The sequence below is a fragment of the Elephas maximus genome, chromosome 5, assembly GCF_024166365.1.
Source record: "Elephas maximus indicus isolate mEleMax1 chromosome 5, mEleMax1 primary haplotype, whole genome shotgun sequence".
Taxonomy (NCBI): domain Eukaryota; kingdom Metazoa; phylum Chordata; class Mammalia; order Proboscidea; family Elephantidae; genus Elephas; species Elephas maximus.
Window position 1 is genome coordinate 108,345,276 of NC_064823.1, and position 16,516 is coordinate 108,361,791.

Genomic DNA, 16,516 nt, shown 5'->3' on the forward strand with positions numbered 1-16,516 from the left:
ATATGGTGGTGGTGGTGGTGAGTTAGGAAAACCCCCACATCGAAGGTACCACTGGAATTATTCTTTTTGGGTGAGTAGAAATTTGTCTGGAGCCCTGGTGGTACAGTGGTTAAGAGCTATGGCTGGTCAGGTATAAATACTTTATACATTAAGGAATGTATTTCATTAATCATTGTATCTTTTCAGACTCACACAGTGATTATACCTTGTAAATGTTTAATACATATTGCTTGAATGAACCTATGAAGCATTCTGTGCTCAATATGTTTCATCTATTATTCAAGTAAGGAGACCTGGTGGTACAGTGGTTAAGTGCTTGGGATTAATCAAAAGGTTGCCTGTTGGCACCCACCAGCTTCTCCGTGGGAGCAAGATGTGGCAGTCCTATCCCATAAAGATTACGGCCTTAGAAACTGTACGGGGCAGTTCTGGTTCGTCCTGTAGGGTCACTATGAGTAGGAATTGATTCCGCGGCAACAGGTTTGGTTTCATTTTGTTAGTATTATTCAAGCACATAATGTTCCAGGTTGGGAGTAACTGAAAAGAGATTGAGAAATCATGAAGGACTTTTGTGTCATTCTACGGATTTCTGTAGACAATGGGCCAGGAGAAGCTATTCAGAAGGAAAATGATAGGAACATATTAATTTATTAGGAAGGTAACTAAATTGGAGAGAGAAGATGTGGAAAGTTGGGCAATTGATGGGGGATTATTGCAATTGTTTGGAGTCTTGGTGGTGCACTGGTTAAGAGCTCGCCTGCTAACCGAAATGTCGGCAGCTCAAATACACTAGCCTCTCCTTGGAAGCCCTGTAGGGTCACTGTGAACCAACTCGAAGGCAATGGGTTTGGTTTTGATTTTTACTGCCTTTGTCTGGGGGAGTGATGATGGTGGCCTAGATTAAGGTAGTGGCAGGAAGGATGGAGAGGAGGGGCTAGATTTCAGGAGTTTTGAAGCCGAACAGTATTTGGTGACCATGAGACGGAGCGAGGGAAGATAAAGTGAAAATGAGACCAGTAAGATTCTAATGAGGCTTGTGTATAATAACATATGTAAAAACAAACTATAAACTGCAAACTACAAAACATTACACAATTGGTTGTTTTTATTATCTTCTCTGGCTGCTCTTAGTTTAGATGGACAAAGGGTGTACTTTTAGAGATGTGTTCATATTCAAGAAACATCAAATTTTGGATTAGGTTTTATTATTCTTGAGATTTCACAGGGAGAGGGATAGGCGATTTTAGCAGACAGGGAGATGAAAAGAACACGGTTCAGTTATTTTCTTAGCAGTCCCTACCCTTTTTCTCTAACCTCCCCGGTAACCCGAGACTACGGAGCCACGCCCACTTCTTCTAGTCCTGTCCTTCTTTTCCAGAGCCCCGGCTTACTAGCCAATCGTCGCTCTCTCTGACGTCATCATTGTGCGCCGCCAACGCACTCTTTAGAGCCTGGACCACGTGTACTGTGTTGACTGTCAAAGTCTCAGTCCAATTCCCGGAAGCGGTGAATTCTAAGATAAGTTTCTGCACCTGAGTGCCCACGGTGTCCGCGAATCTCCAACCATGAGCGCTCCGGGTGTGCTATCCTTTACTCAGCAAGGTTGGGAGCAGGTGCTAGCCAAAATGAAACGAGCTCTGGTCTACCTGGACGCCGCCTGCGCAGAGAGCCTGCACTGGGGCTGCGGATCCACACGACTTCTGGAGGCAGTGGGGAGTCCTGTGTGTCACCTGCGGGAGTTTGAGCCAGATGCGGCAGGCGGCGGAGCCGAGCAGCCCAAGGCGGTGTTCGTGTTGAGCTGCCTGCTGAAAGGCCGGACCGTGGAGACTCTACGCAAGATCATCCGCCGCAGTCATTTTCAGTACTGTGTGGTGGTCACGGCCGTGAGCCACGCTGTCCACCTCACAGCTAACCATGTACCGGCGGCGGCAGCAGCCGAACTGGAGGGGAAGCATCCGGTGTTCGAGCAGCTGGAGGAGAAACTGTGTGAGTGGATGGGCAACATGAACTACACGGCGGAGGTGCTCCACGCCCCCTTGTTGCTTGCCCCTGTTGCTCCCCACCTTGCCTTGACTCCATCCTTCGCTTCCCTTTTCCCATTGCTACCCCAGGATGTGCATCTCCTTAACAGTGCCCGACCGGACAAGAGGAGGCTGGGAAGCCTGGCTGAGGTGGATGCTACTGCCCTGACCCCTGAGCTGCTGCTGCAGATCAGGTGCCTGGTGTCAGGCCTCAGTTCTCTGTGTGAGCACTTAGGGGTACGGGAGGAGTGTTTTGCTGTGGGTACGCTCAGTCGGATCATCGCTGCAGATCTGGCCAATTATGCCCCTGCCAAGAACAGGAGAAAAACTGCTTCAGGCAGGGCATCAGTGGTCTTTGTGGACAGAACACTGGATCTCACAGGTAAGTGGCGTTGCTGTAGAGTACTTCATAACCACTCTTCAAGGTGCCGGAACTTAAATTGATTCAGCATATATTTTACTGGACTCTTACTATATGCCAGGTGGAGGATGCAAAGATGAACACTGTCTGTGATCTCACAGAGTTTATAGTTTAGAGGGGGATAAAGACAAGAAAATTAGCAATTACAATACAATGTATTAAATGCCGTAATGGGTAAATATTCGCTCAGTGTGCGCTACCTTATTTAAAAAGAAACAGTGACAGCTGCATCTAGCCCGTGAGACTGGAAAAATGGAATTATGCTGACGTCCAAGAGAACTGTCCACCTGTAAATCTTTTAGAAACTTGCAAAAGCCAGTATTTCCAACAATTGTTGAAATCAACTTGAGGGAAACGGGTGTGGTTTTTTTTGGTTGTTGTTGTTGTTAGATGTTATCAGATGACCCAGTGGAAGGAAATCTACAACAAAACATGAAATTATCATAGACAGTTAGTTGACTATTATTGTTGTTAGTTGTCATTGAGTCTACTCCAACTCATGGTGACCTCACGTGTTCAGAGAAGAACTGCTCCATAGGGTTTTCAAGAAGCAGACCATCAGGCCTGTCTTCTAAGATGCCTCTGGTTGGATTTGAACCATCAACTTTTCTGCTAGTAGTAGGGCACTTAACTGTTAGCATGACCCAGAGACTCCTAGTTGATTATTAGATTTCTTTAAATGATTGTTAAAAAAAAGTATAGCTTAAGTTGAACATCACCAGTAAATGATACTAAATAGAATTATAGACACCATTTTCAAATGTTTATTGTTTTAGTCTTGCCTCTGAGTCTATTGAAGATTGGCTAGTCTCAATTGAATTATAGTACTATATTATTTATATATACAAGGAACAAATGTAACCCTTAAAATAGGTGAAGGAGATACTTGACAAAGTGATACTTGACATGTGCATTTGTTTTCAAAGGTCTCTAATTAGACAGGTATTTATCATGCTGCTAGTAGTAGTTTTGGTTTTTTTTAGTGGTATAGGTTGGCCACATCTAAGTTCAGGGAGAATAATCAGGAAACTGACATAGATAAGCATTCCCTTTAGTAGTTTAGGAAAAAAGTTGAATGAAGTTATAAAAGTCAAAATAGCTGTATTTGGGTTTTTGACCTTAATAAGATTAATTTGCATATTATATAATAGAAAGTAAGCTAAATGGTAGTACTGAGATGTAAACTTAATTATGTGCCTAGAAAACTGAGGTGTCACTTTGTTAGTGTAACTGTTATGGGTTAAAGTGTGTCCCCCCAAAATGTGTCAACTTGGCTAGGCCATGATTCTCAGTATTTTGTGGTTGTCCATCATTTTATGATCTGATGTGATTTTCCTGTGTGTTGTAAATCCTGCCTCTATGATGTTAATGAGGGGGAATTAGAGGCAGTTACGTTAATGAGACAGGACTCAATCTACAGGATTAGATTGTATCTTGAGTCACTTTCTTTTGAAATATAAAAGAAGGAATCAAATAGAGAGGAGAGGGACCCCATACAACCAAGAAAGAAGAGCCAGGAGAAGAGAACATCCTTTAGACTCAGGGCTCCTGCACTGAGAACTCCTAGATCCAAGGGAAGATTGATGAGAAGGACCTTCCCCCAGAGGTGACAGAGAGATAAAGCTTTCCCCTGGAGCCTGCACCCTTAATTTGGACTTCCAGCGTCCTAGACTGGGAGAAAATAAATTTCTCTTTGTTAAAGCCATCTGTTTGTGGTATTTCTGATATAGCAGCACTAGATAACTAAGACAATGACTTAAATATAAGTAATAATTATAACATCATAGAACTCTTAGAGGATTAACAAGATAGCACCTTGATGAGTATAAGCTTGTTTAGTTCTTTGAATGGATGGTATAAACTGTTTATACTTCTATTTCTTCAGGCCAAGAATGTAACATACTCTTTCATAATTAATCAACATAGTCACACATTTTTCCATTCCTCCACTAAGACTTCTACTAGGCAAACCTGTCCAGCATCACAGCAACAGCTCTTTTATATCTGGTGTCTCTTCCTTGTACATGGCCCTTTTATGCGTATAGAACAAACAAGGAAAGCATAACTTCTGCCCTCTAAAAGCCTACAATATAAGGCAGTCTAGATTGTTTTAGGAAATAAGGGCTGATAGGAAGAGCAAAGTTGCCATTCAGCAGCAATCATTTCATACTTTCTCTCTCCTCAAGCTTCCAGACCTCATTCCCTTTGCTCACAGTTAGGTTTTTTGCTTCTTGTATCACTTATATCAGCAAATAGAAGAATTCAGAAGGTAACTTCCATATCTTCCCTTTACCAGATCTACCAACCTTTCCATATCTATACCCATGTATTTTTCTTTCATTCCTTCATATCCTGCTCCCTGAAAATCAACTTTTTCACCTATGCACACTAGATCCTCTCTCTGTTCAATTTCTTTATAGATTTTCATCTCTTAAATACCCTCTCCCTTTCCTAGATCATTATTTTCCCCCCTTTCTACTGGATTTTTTCTATGGACACAAAGCCATGGTATTTTCAGTTACCTCATATATGTGTGAAAGCTGGACAACGAATAAGAAGACTGAAGAACTGATGCATTTGAGTTATGGTGTTGGTAAATAATATTGACTATACCATGGAGTGCCAGAAAAACAAATAAATCTGTCTTGGGAGAAGTACAACCAGAATGCTTCTTAGAAATGAGGATTGCTAGACTTCCTCTCATGTTCTTTGGATGTGGTATCAGGAGGGACCAGTCCCTGAAGAAGGACATCATGCTCAGTAAAGTAGAGGGTCAACAAAAAAGAGGAAAGCCCTCAATGAGATGGGTTGACACAGTGGTGCAACAATGGGCTCAAACATAGCAACAACTATGAGGAAGGTGCAGGACCGGGCAGTGTTTGGTGCTGTTGTACACAGGGTCTCTATGAGTTGGAACCGACTTGACAGCACCTGACAACAACATAGATTTCCCTCTTTTAAATACCCTCTCCCTTTCCTAGATCCTTATTTTCTTCCTTCTTTTCTACTGGATTTTTCCCATCAACACAAAACCATACTGGAACATGTGTATCCTTTTTTGACACCTCCTGCTCCACCAACTTCAGTCTCATTTTTTTGTTTGTTTATAGCGAACTTAAAAGAGTTATCTATACTTGCTATCCTACAATCATCTCCTCCCATTCTCTCTCTTAAAAAATATTTTATTGTGGTAAAGTATATGTAACAAAAATTTTACCGTTTTAATGATCTTCAAGTGTACAATTCAATGACATTAATTACATTCACCATGCTGTGCAGAGCCCTGGTGGTGCAGTGGTTAAAAGCTACAGCTGCTAAGCAAAATGTTGGCAGTTCCAATCCATGAGCCGCTCCTTGGAAATCCTATGGGGCAGTCCTACTCTGTCCTGTAGGGTTGCTATGAGTCATATCTACTTAACGGCAATGGGTTTGGGGTTTTTTTTGTTGTTGTTGTTTTACCATGTGTGCAATCATTATTACTGTCTGTTTCCAAAAGTTTTTCATCACCCTGAACTGAAACTCAGTATCTGTTGAGTAATAACTCCTCATTTCTCCTACCTCCTAGTTCCTGGTAACCACTAATAAATACACTTCTGTCTCTGCATTTGATTATTCTGTGATAGTTCACATAAGTGAGATCATACGCTTCTTGTCCTTTGGTGTCTGACTTATTTCACTTAGCATAATGTTTTCAAGGTTCATATCCATGTCATAGCATGTATCAGAACTTCAACTTTTTTATGGCTTAATAACGTTAAATATATATGTCACATTTTATTTTTCCATTCATCTGTTGATGGTGACTTGGGTTGTTTCCACCTTTTGGCTATTGTGAATAATGCCACAGTGAATATTGGTGTACAAGTATCTTTTTGAGTTCTTGGTTTTGATTCTTTTGGGCATATACATAGAAGGAGAAATGATGAATTGTATAGTAACTCTGTGTTTAAGTTTTGAGGAAGCTCCAAGCTGTTTTCCACAGTAGCTCTACCATTTCACATTCCCACCAGCGATGGGCAAATGTTCCAATTTATCCGTGTCTTTGCCAATACTTGTTACCTTCTGTTTTTCTGAAAATAGTTATCCTGGTGGATGTGAAGTGGTATCTCATCGTAGTTTTGATTTGCATTTCACATTAACTAATGATGTTGAGTGTTGTTTCCTGTGCTTACTGGCCACGTGTGTATCTTCTTCCGAGAAATGTCTATTCAAGTCCTTTGCGCATTTTTGATTGGGTTGTTTGTCTTTTTGTTGTTGAGTTCTAGGAGTTCTTTATATATTCTGGGTATAAACCCTTATCAGAATCATGGTTTCCAAATATGTTCTCAAATTCTGTAGGATGTTTCTTTACTTTTTTGATAAAGCCCCTGTATGCATGAAAGTTTTAAATTTTAATGAAGTCCAATTTATTTTTTCTTTTGTTGTTCCTGCTTTTGGTATCATATCTAATAATTCATTGTCAAAAACAAGATCTTATAGCTTTACCTCTCTGTTTTCTCTTGAGTTTTATGATTTTATTTCTTATATTTAGATCATTATTTCATTTTGAGTTAATATGCAGGCATGGTGTCAGATAATGGGTCCAACTTCATTCTTTTACAGTGGAAATTCAGTTGTCACAGAACCATTTGTTGAAGAGACTATTCTTTCCTGATTGAATGAACTTGGCATCCTTGTCAAAAATAAATTGGCTGTAGATGTATGGGTTTATTTTTGGCATCTCAATTCTATCTTTAAACCAATACCAATACCACTCTGTTTTGATTAGTGTAGCTTTATAGTATGTTTTCAAATTGAGACGTCTTAATCCTCCTACTTTGTTCCTCATTTTCAAGATTGTTTTGGCTATTTGGGGCCTCTTGCAATTCCACAGGAATTTGATGATATGCTTTTCCATTTCTGCAAAGAAGGCTGTTGGAATTTTTATAGGGATTGCATTGAATCTGCAGATCACTTGGGGTAGTACTGACATTTTAACATTATTAAGTCTTCCAATCCATGATTATGGAATATTTTTCTATTTATATAGGTCTTCTTTAATTCTTCAGCAATGTTTTATAGTTTTCAGTGTACAAGTCTTTCATCTTCCTGGTTAAATTTATTTCTAGGTATTTTATTCTTTTAGATGCTATTATAAATGGAATTGTTTTCTTAATTTCCTTTTCAGATTGTTCACTGCTGGTGTATAGAAACACATTTACTTTTGTGTGTTGATTTTGCATCCTGCAACTTAGCTGAAGTCAATTATTAGCTCCACTAGCTTTCTTATGAATTCCGTGGGAATTTCTATATATAGGATTGAATAGAGATTGTTTTACTTCTTCCTTTCTGATTTAGATGCCTTTCATTTCTTTTCTTGTCTAATTGCTCTGGCTAGAGTGCCTAGTACAATGTTGAATAGCAGTGGTAAAAGTGGGCACCTTTTGTCTTATTCCTGATCTTAGAGGGAAAGCTTTTAGTTTTTCACTGTTGAGTATGATGTTAAGCTATGGTCTTTTCATAAATGGCCTTTATCATGTTGAGGAATTTCCCTTCTATTCCCAGTTTGTTGAGAGTTTTTATCATGAAAGCATGTTGGATTTTGTGAAATGCCTTTTCTACCTTTGGTTATTTTCTTTCATTGTATTAATGCGGTGTATTATGTTGATTATCTAATTCTGAATCACCTTTGCATTCCTGGGACAAATCCTATTTGGTCATGGTGCAGAATCCTTTCAATATGCTGTTGGATTCAGTTTGCTAGTATTTTCTTGAGGAGTTTTACATCTATGTTCATGAGGGATATTAATTTGTAGTTTTCTTGTGGCGTCTTTGCCTGGCTTTGGTATCAGGGTAATGCTGGAATTTTTTTTGAAAGAATTTAAGCAGGATTCGTGTTAATTATTTTTTAAATGCTTGGTAGGATTCACCAGAGAAGCCATCTGATCTTGAACTTTTCTTTTGACTATGGATTGAATCTCTTCACTTGTTGTAAGGCTATGAGATTTTTCTATTTCTTCTTGAGTCAATGTAGGTAGTTCATATTTTTCTAATTATTTGTCAATTTCATCTAAGTTATATAATTTGTTGGTGTGTAATTGTTCAGTTTTTGTTGTTGTTCAATGCTGTCGAGTCAGTTCCGACACTTGATGACCCCATGTGTGCAGAGTAGAACTGCTCCGTAGAGTTTTCAAGGCCGTGACCGTTCAGAAGCAGATCACCAGGCTTGTCTTCTGAGGTTCCTCTGGGTATGTTCAAACTGCCAGCTTTTTGGCTAGTAGTCAAGCACGTAAACGTTTGTGCCACCCAAACCAAAATCACCAAACTTGTTGCTGTCAAATCGATTCTGACTCTTAGTAACCTTATAGGACAGAGTGGAACTACTCCATAGGGTTTCCTAGGCCATAATCTTTATGGAAGCAGATCATCGCATCTTTCTCCCATGGAGCCACTGGGTGGGTCCAAACCACTGGACATTTTGGTTATCAGCCAAGTGTTTAACCATTGCACCACCAGGTTTCCTATTATATAAAAAAAAATTATACCTACTATCAAATCCAAGTTCCTTACCGGGGTTGTCAAGATCATATATCACCTGTATGTGTTTATCTCTCCCACCTCATCTCTCACTGATCTCCCCTTACATACTCCTGCCTGGGCAGACTGTCCTCCTTGCTGTTTCTCAGACAGCCAAGCATATCTCAGCCTTGGGGCCTTTGATATTCCTCTGAAACTCTGCTTGGAATGTTATTCCTTCAGGTATCCACGTGGCTTTCTCCTTCACTTCCTTCAAGTTTCTGTCCAAGTGTCTGCTCCTCAGAGGGGCCTTCCCTTACCTCCTTTGTTGACACGCTAGCCCTTTACCCTTATATTCTGTAACCATTACCACTACCTATTGTTACTCATTGTTTGTTGCCTGTCTCATCTCATTTGAATGGAAGCTCCTGAGAGGAGGGGCTCTTTTGTTCACTGTTTATCACTAAGCACTCAGAAGAGTACCTCATAGATATTCAGTAAGTATTTATTGAATGAATGGATGAATGCGTGAATTAAAGTTTGCTGCCACCTAGGTAGAGCCCCTGGGTGGTCCAAATGGTTAACATGCTGGGCTGCTAACTGAAAGTCTGGAAATTTGAGTTCCTCCAGAGGCAACTTCGAGGAAAGTCCTAGTGATCTATTTCTGAAAAATGAGCAATTGAAAACCTTATGGAGCAAGGTTCTACTCTGACACACTTAGGTCACTGTGAGTTGGAATCTACTTGAGACCAACTTTTTTTTGCCAACTTGGTATTCATCAAGAGTAACACACTTATTTTTTCTAATTGAAAATGCTTCTGAGAATCTTAAGTTGTATCATTAGTCATTCACAGATGCAAGTGGGTATGTACCAAGAAACACATTTTCTAAATATTCTACTACTTGACTGGGGCTACAGTCACACTTGAGAAAGCAAATAATGATATTAACTAATCATAAATTTGAGTGTTTTATGATTTAAAAATCATTTCTACATTAACTTATTTGATCTGCTTAACATGTAGGTGAGTTGTGTTATTTGTCATTTTAAGAATAAACTGATGTTCAGAAGTTGTTCTTTACTGAAAAGAAACATAAGCACTAAGTAGTAGGTCAGATGTGAAAGAACTGAGCCAGTATTTCTATCAATGTCCAAGTTCAGCATCTTTTATTTTTTTGAATTGTCAAAGTCAGGATTGCTACTACTGTGATGTTAGTGTAAAGGCCTCTCTTCTTTTACATTTGTTAAGGGTCCTTCCTCAGTAGGTGGGTTTACAAGTGTTGTTTAACTTAGTGAAGTTACCTGGTAGGCAGATTGGCATGGGATGATATTCTAGGCATATAAAATCATGTGAAAGAATATTTAAGGTTGAAAAAGACATCTGGTAAAAAGAGAAAGAAAAATTCAGCTACTCTGTCAAAAAAAGGCCTGGGAGAAACAATGAAAATATTAATCTCAATAGCGAGAACATTGAGGGCCCATTATACAAGGTGTGACTATAAAGCCATGAATGTGAACACCCAAGTGCATTTAAAATTGTAAGAATCCTGCTTCCTTCCTGGCTTCCTTCCTACCTTCCTGAGGAATTCAGTTCAAAAGCATTTAGTTGGGGCTGAGCAAGGTAGGTGTACATGCAGAGAGAGTGCCTGCTACACCCAGGGTGTCAGGGCCTAGTTGGTGTGAGATCACCTATATGGGGTGGTGGACGGTGGGCAGCAGCAACAATGGTATGGCAGGTGATGGAGCCGGAGTGGAGTAGGGGGGTTATCCCCAGGGTCTAGTGTGGGTTGTCAGAGCCCAGGCAGGGTAAGGAAGACATCTGGAGTGAGCAGCCTGGAATGGGATGTTGTTGCCTGGGCAGTGTGAGGTAGCAGACCTATTGTGGTATGACTGGGTATATGACGTTGGAGACTAGCAGGGTGAGAGGATCTCCCTGCAAGCTCCAGGTAGGGTGCCAGAGCTCAAGCAGTACATAGAGGACACTGGCACAGGAGCACAGTGGGATCTAACAGTGGCCTCAGGGCATGGAGTACAGGGTTAGGAGGGTGTCTGTAGGGGGGGAGAGGGTGGTGGCTGTGACAAAGGAGCAACCAATCCATTCAATAATATACTGTCGATAATAGGAACCAGGTTTTTTACTGAAGGATTAGAAAAAGGAGCAAACTTGAACAAGCCTTGTGGTTTTGGTTTAGAATTGGAACCTATAGTTTTCAGAAATAAATATAGATGTAAATTTTTGTGTATGTGTGTATTTCTTTTCTCTTTCCACTAAGAGGGAGTGAGAACAGTGACAATCCAGTAGCAATGAACACACCTGACAGACACCCAGATCTTGTTTTTGATGTACGGTTGACCATTGTTCACCAAAAGGAGCCAGGGCTCTCGGGAGGAATGATTGATTCCAGGGCTAGGGCAGGGAAAATACAAGATGAGGTTGGAGCATTTTGTGCTAGAGAGGAAGAAAATGCCTAACCAATCATGGTGCATATTAAAAGGTCATAAGAGTACCAGCGTGAAGATCCTCCTGTTGGTCAAATCTGGGACAATTTGATCATCAGAATAAATAATACTAATGGACTATCACCTACAGAATAAAATAAGAACACCTAAGTCCATGCTGTTATGAATAAATTAATTAAATGGGGGAGAAGTGAAATGAGGTCATTCCTTACAGTAGAATGCCAACTAATAAATGTAGAAGGAATGATGAAATTGGAAAAACACCAACCAGTGTAGCTGGTAAATAAAAAAAAAAAAAAAAAGTAATTAATTCAGCTCAGAATCATTAATGGATGACAAAACTAGTGAGTAAAAGTTTGAAGTGTAATGGGATCTTTTACATAACTTCAAAACATGTCCCTACAAAAATACTCGTTAATTACAAAGGGAAAAAAAGAGTCAGCTTTACAGTGGAGAAACCTGGCAGACACCACCCTAATCAAGTTATCAGAGTCAACATCACTGGCAACGGGACAAATTAAAATTGTGTACCACTTAATGCAATGGGAGGAACACAACATCACTTCTGTGATTTTCCTGTCAAAAATGTATAAATTGAATCTAATCCTGAGGAAGCATCAGACAAACCCAAACCGAGGAACATTCTATAAAATAACTGTACTGTACTTTTCAAAACTACCAAGGTCATGAAAGTCAAGTAAAGACTGAACAACTGTTTCACATTAAAGGCAATTTAAGAGGCATGCAACATGTGATCCTGGATAGGATACTTCAGCTGTTAAAGACACTGCTGGGGCAATTGGTAAAGCTTATATTGGATCTGTGGATTAGATAGTAGTAATGTATCAAACTAATTTCCTGATTTCAAATGTTGTATTGAGATAATAGAGGAGAATGTCCTTGGAGGAGATACACACTAAAAAGTCTTTGTGGGTGTTGTTGTTAGGTGCCATTGAGTTATTCCCGACTCATAGCGACCCTATGCACAACAGAACGAAACACTGCCTGGTCCTGCACCATCCTCACAATTGTTGCTATGCTTGAGCCCATTGTTGTAGCCACTGTGTCCATCTATCTTGTTAAGGGTCTTCCTCTTTTTCACTGGCCCTCCACTTTACCAAGCATGATGTCCTTCTCCAGGAACTGATCCCTCCTGACAACATGTCCCAAGTATGTGAGACACAGTCTCGCCGTCCTTGCTTCCAAGGAGCATTCTGGTTGTAGTTCTTTCAAGATGGATTTGGTGATTCTTTTGGCAGTCCATGGTATGTTCGATATATTTCGCAAACAACACAATCCAAAGGCATCAATTCTTCCGTCTGTCTTCCTTATTCATTCTCCAGCTTTCCCATGCATATGAGGTGATTGAAAACACCATGGCTTGGTTCAGGTTCACCTTAGCCTTTAAGGTGACATCTTTGCTTTTTAACACTTTAAAGAGATCTCTTGCAGCAGATTTGCCCAATGCTATGTGTCTTTTGATTTCTTGTGGGTGGTAGGAAATCACTTTGGCAAATTTCTCTCAAATATTTAGGGAAATAAGGTTCTCTAAAACTATTTCTTGGAGGTTTTCTGTAAGTTCGAATTTATTTATTTATTTGGCTTTAACAAAGAGAAGTTTATTGTCTCGCAGTTGAGTAGGCTACAAGTCCAAATTCAGGGCTTCAGCTCTAGGGGAAGGCTTTCTGTCTCTGTCAGCTCTGGAGGAAGGTCCTTGTGATGCATCAGTCTTCCCTTAGTCTGGGAGCATTTCGGCGCAGGAATGTCAGGTCCAAAGGACGCTCTCTGCTCCCAGCACTGCCTTGTTGGTGCTATGAGGCTCCCATGTTTCTCTTCTTGCGTCTCTCTTTTATATTACAAAAGAGTTTGGCTTAAGATACTATTCAATCTTTTAGTCCTCATCAGTATAACTGCCGCTAATCCATTTTATTACATCATAGTGATGGGATTTACAACACGTAAGGAAATCACATCAGATGATAAAATGGTAGACAATAATACAATCATACAAGGGAATCATGACCTAGCCAAGTTGACAGGTATTTTGGGGGGACACAGTTCAATCCAGGACAGCATCCCTATGTGTACCAGGCTTTTTTCTGCATAGATAATTGTCTGATGTGCGTATGGAATACGATTTTTCACATGTATGTAGATGCTGTTGTGATGAATAAAACACCAGTTCATTTACAAACCTCCGTGAATTCTGTAGGTCCCTGGGTAGTGCAAATGGTCTGCGCTCATCTACTAACCTTAAGGTTGGCAGTTTTAATCCACCCAGTAGTGCTGCAGAAGAAAGGCTGGGAAATCTGCTTCTGTAAAGATTATACCCAAGAAAACCCGATGGAGTGGTGCTGCTCTCTAACACATCGGCTTGCCATTGAGTTGGAACCAACCTGACAGCAGTGACTCAGTGAAATCAGAGTAGATGTGGACGAGGGGAGGCCATGCATCTTATCAGCCAGCACAGGCTGAAAGCACATTTGTTCGCACAGAGGTCCCTATCTTAAAAAAAAAAAAAAATCGTTATAAAAAAGTGCCACATATTTGAAAAGCTTCAGAGTACTAATCAAATTAAATTATCTTTGCCTTCCAGAATAGTCTGGAATGATTAAACATCTCTGGTGGTAGTAATCTCTCAAAGATTTTGGCATTGCAGGTAGTACTCTGGGGCACCTCTTCAACTTAGTAAAGAGTCTTAGTAAACAGTGTAGTGTGCAACTGGTTTCTTTTGATTTTAAAGTCTGAGAGTCTGTGAAGATGTTCAGGAAATGTGGTTCATTTCACTTAAACCGCTGTATGTTTTCTATTACTGCTGTAACAAATTACCACAAATTTAGTAGTTTAAAACAACGCAGATGTATTATATTACAGTTCTGAAGATCAGAAGTCTGACATAAGCCTTGCTGGGCTGAATTCAGGGTGTTGACAGGGCTGCATTCCTCTTTGGAGGTGCTTGGGAAGGTAGACTTCCTTGCTCATTTGGGTTGTTGGCAGTATTAGTTCCTTGTGGGAGCTGAGATCTCTGTTCCTTTGCTGGCTGTAAACTGAGGACCATTCCCAGCTGCTAGAGGCCTCCCACATTCTTTGACTCATGGCCGCCTTCCTCTGTCTTCAAAGCCAGGAGAGAGGTCAAGTCCCTCTCATTCTTTGAATCTTTCCTTTTTCTTTTTAAACAATTTTTATTGTGCTTTAAGTGAAAGTTTACAAATCAAGTCAGTCTATCACATATAAGCTTAAGTACACCTTACTCCATACTCCTACTTACTCTCCCCCTAATGAATCAACCTGCTCCCTCCTTCCAGTCTCTCCTTTCATGACGGTTTTGCCAGTTTCTAACCCTCTGTACCCTCCTATCTCCCCTCCAGACAGGAGATGCCAACAGAGTCTCAAGTGTTCACCTGATACAAGTAGCTCACTCTTCATCTGCATCTCTCTCCTACCCATCGTCCAGTCCCTTCCATGTCTGATGAGTTGTCTTCGGGAATGGTTCCTGTCCTGGGCCAACAGAAGGTTTGGGGACCATGACCACCGGGATTGTTCTAGTCTCAGTCAGACCATTAAGTCTGGTCTTTTTATGAGAATTTGGGGTCTGCATCCCACTGTTCTCCTGCTCCCTCAGGGGTTCTCTGTTGTGCTCCCTGTCAGGGCAGTCATCGGTTGTGGCCAGGCACCATCTAGTTCTTCTGGTCTCAAGATGATGTAAGTCTCTGGTTCATGTGGCCTTTCTGTCTCTTGGGCTGATAGTTATCGTGTGACCTTGGTGTTCTTCATTCTCCTCTGATCCAAGTGGGTTGAGACCAATTGATGCATCTTAGATGGCCGCTTGTTAGCATTTAACACCCCAGATGCCACACTTCAAAGTGCATGCAGAATGTTTTCATAATAGAATTACTTTGCCAATTGACTTAGAAGTCCCCTTAAGCCATAGTCCCCAAGCCCCCGCCCTTGCTCCGCTGACCTTCAAAGCGTTCAGTTTATCCTGGAAACTTCTTTGCTTTTGGTCCAGTCCAGTTGAGCTGACCTTCTGTGTATTGAGTATTGTCCTTCCCTTCACCTAAAGCAGTTCTTATCTACTGACTAATCAGTAAGTAACCCTCTCCCACCCTCCCTCCCTCCCCACCTCGTAACCACAGAAGTATGTGTTCTTCTCAGTTTATACTATTTCTCAAGATCTTATAATAGTGGTCTTATACAATATTTGTCCTTTTGCCTCTGACTAATTTTGCTCAGCATAATGCCTTCCAGGTTCCTCCATGTTGTGAAATGTTTCACAGATTTGTCACTGTTCTTTATCGATGCATAGTATTATTTGTGTGAATATACCACAATTTTATTTAACCATTCATCCGTTGACGGACATCTTGGTTGCTTCCAGCTTTTTGCTATTGTAAACAGAGCTGCAAGAAGCATGGATGTGCATATATCTGTTTGTGTAAAGGCTCTTATTTCTCTAGGGTATATTCCAAGGAGTGGGATTTCTGGGTTTTATGTTAATTCTATTTCTAACTTCTTAAGAAAACGCCAGATAGATTTCCAAAGTGGTTGTACCATTTTACATTCTCACCAGCAGTGTATAAGAGTTCCAATCTCTCCGCAGCCTCTCCAACATTTATTATTTTGTGTTTTTTGGATTAATGCCAGCCTTGTTGGAGTGAGATGGAATCTCATCGTAGTTTTAATTTGCATTTCTCTAATGGCTAATGAACAAGAGCATTTTCTCATGTATCTGTTGGCTGCCTGAATATCTTCTTTAGTGAAGTGTGTGTTCATATCCTTTGCCCACTTCTTGATTGGGTTGTTTGTCTTTTTGTGGTTGAGTTTTAACAGAATCATGTAGATTTTAGAAATCGGGCGCTGGTCGGAGATGTCATAGCTGAAAATTCTTTCCCAATCTGTAGGTGGTCTTTTTACTCTTTTGGTGAAGTCTTTAGATGAGCATAGGTGTTTGATTTTTAGGAGCTCCCAGTTATCTGGTTTCTCTTCGTCATTTTTGGTAATGTTTTGCATTCTGTTTATGCCTTGTATTAGGGCTCCTAACGTTGTCTCTATTTTTTATTCTATGACCTTTATCGTATTAGTCTTTATGTTTAGGTCTTTGATCCACTTGGAGTTAGT

The 16,516-nt window shown here is 40.4% G+C and overlaps 1 protein-coding gene across 1 annotated transcript in view; it reads left to right on the forward strand.

Moving 5' to 3' along the window:
• Nucleotides 1-1,414: 1,414 nt before the first annotated feature.
• The window catches only part of SCFD2 (sec1 family domain containing 2), a 554,994-nt gene continuing 539,892 nt past the window's right edge, over nt 1,415-16,516 (forward strand). The window contains exon 1 of the mRNA XM_049886901.1: nt 1,415-2,403. Within this exon, the coding sequence (XP_049742858.1) occupies nt 1,566-2,403 (838 nt within the window). The 5' untranslated portion in view covers nt 1,415-1,565. The remainder of the gene's footprint in view (nt 2,404-16,516) is intronic.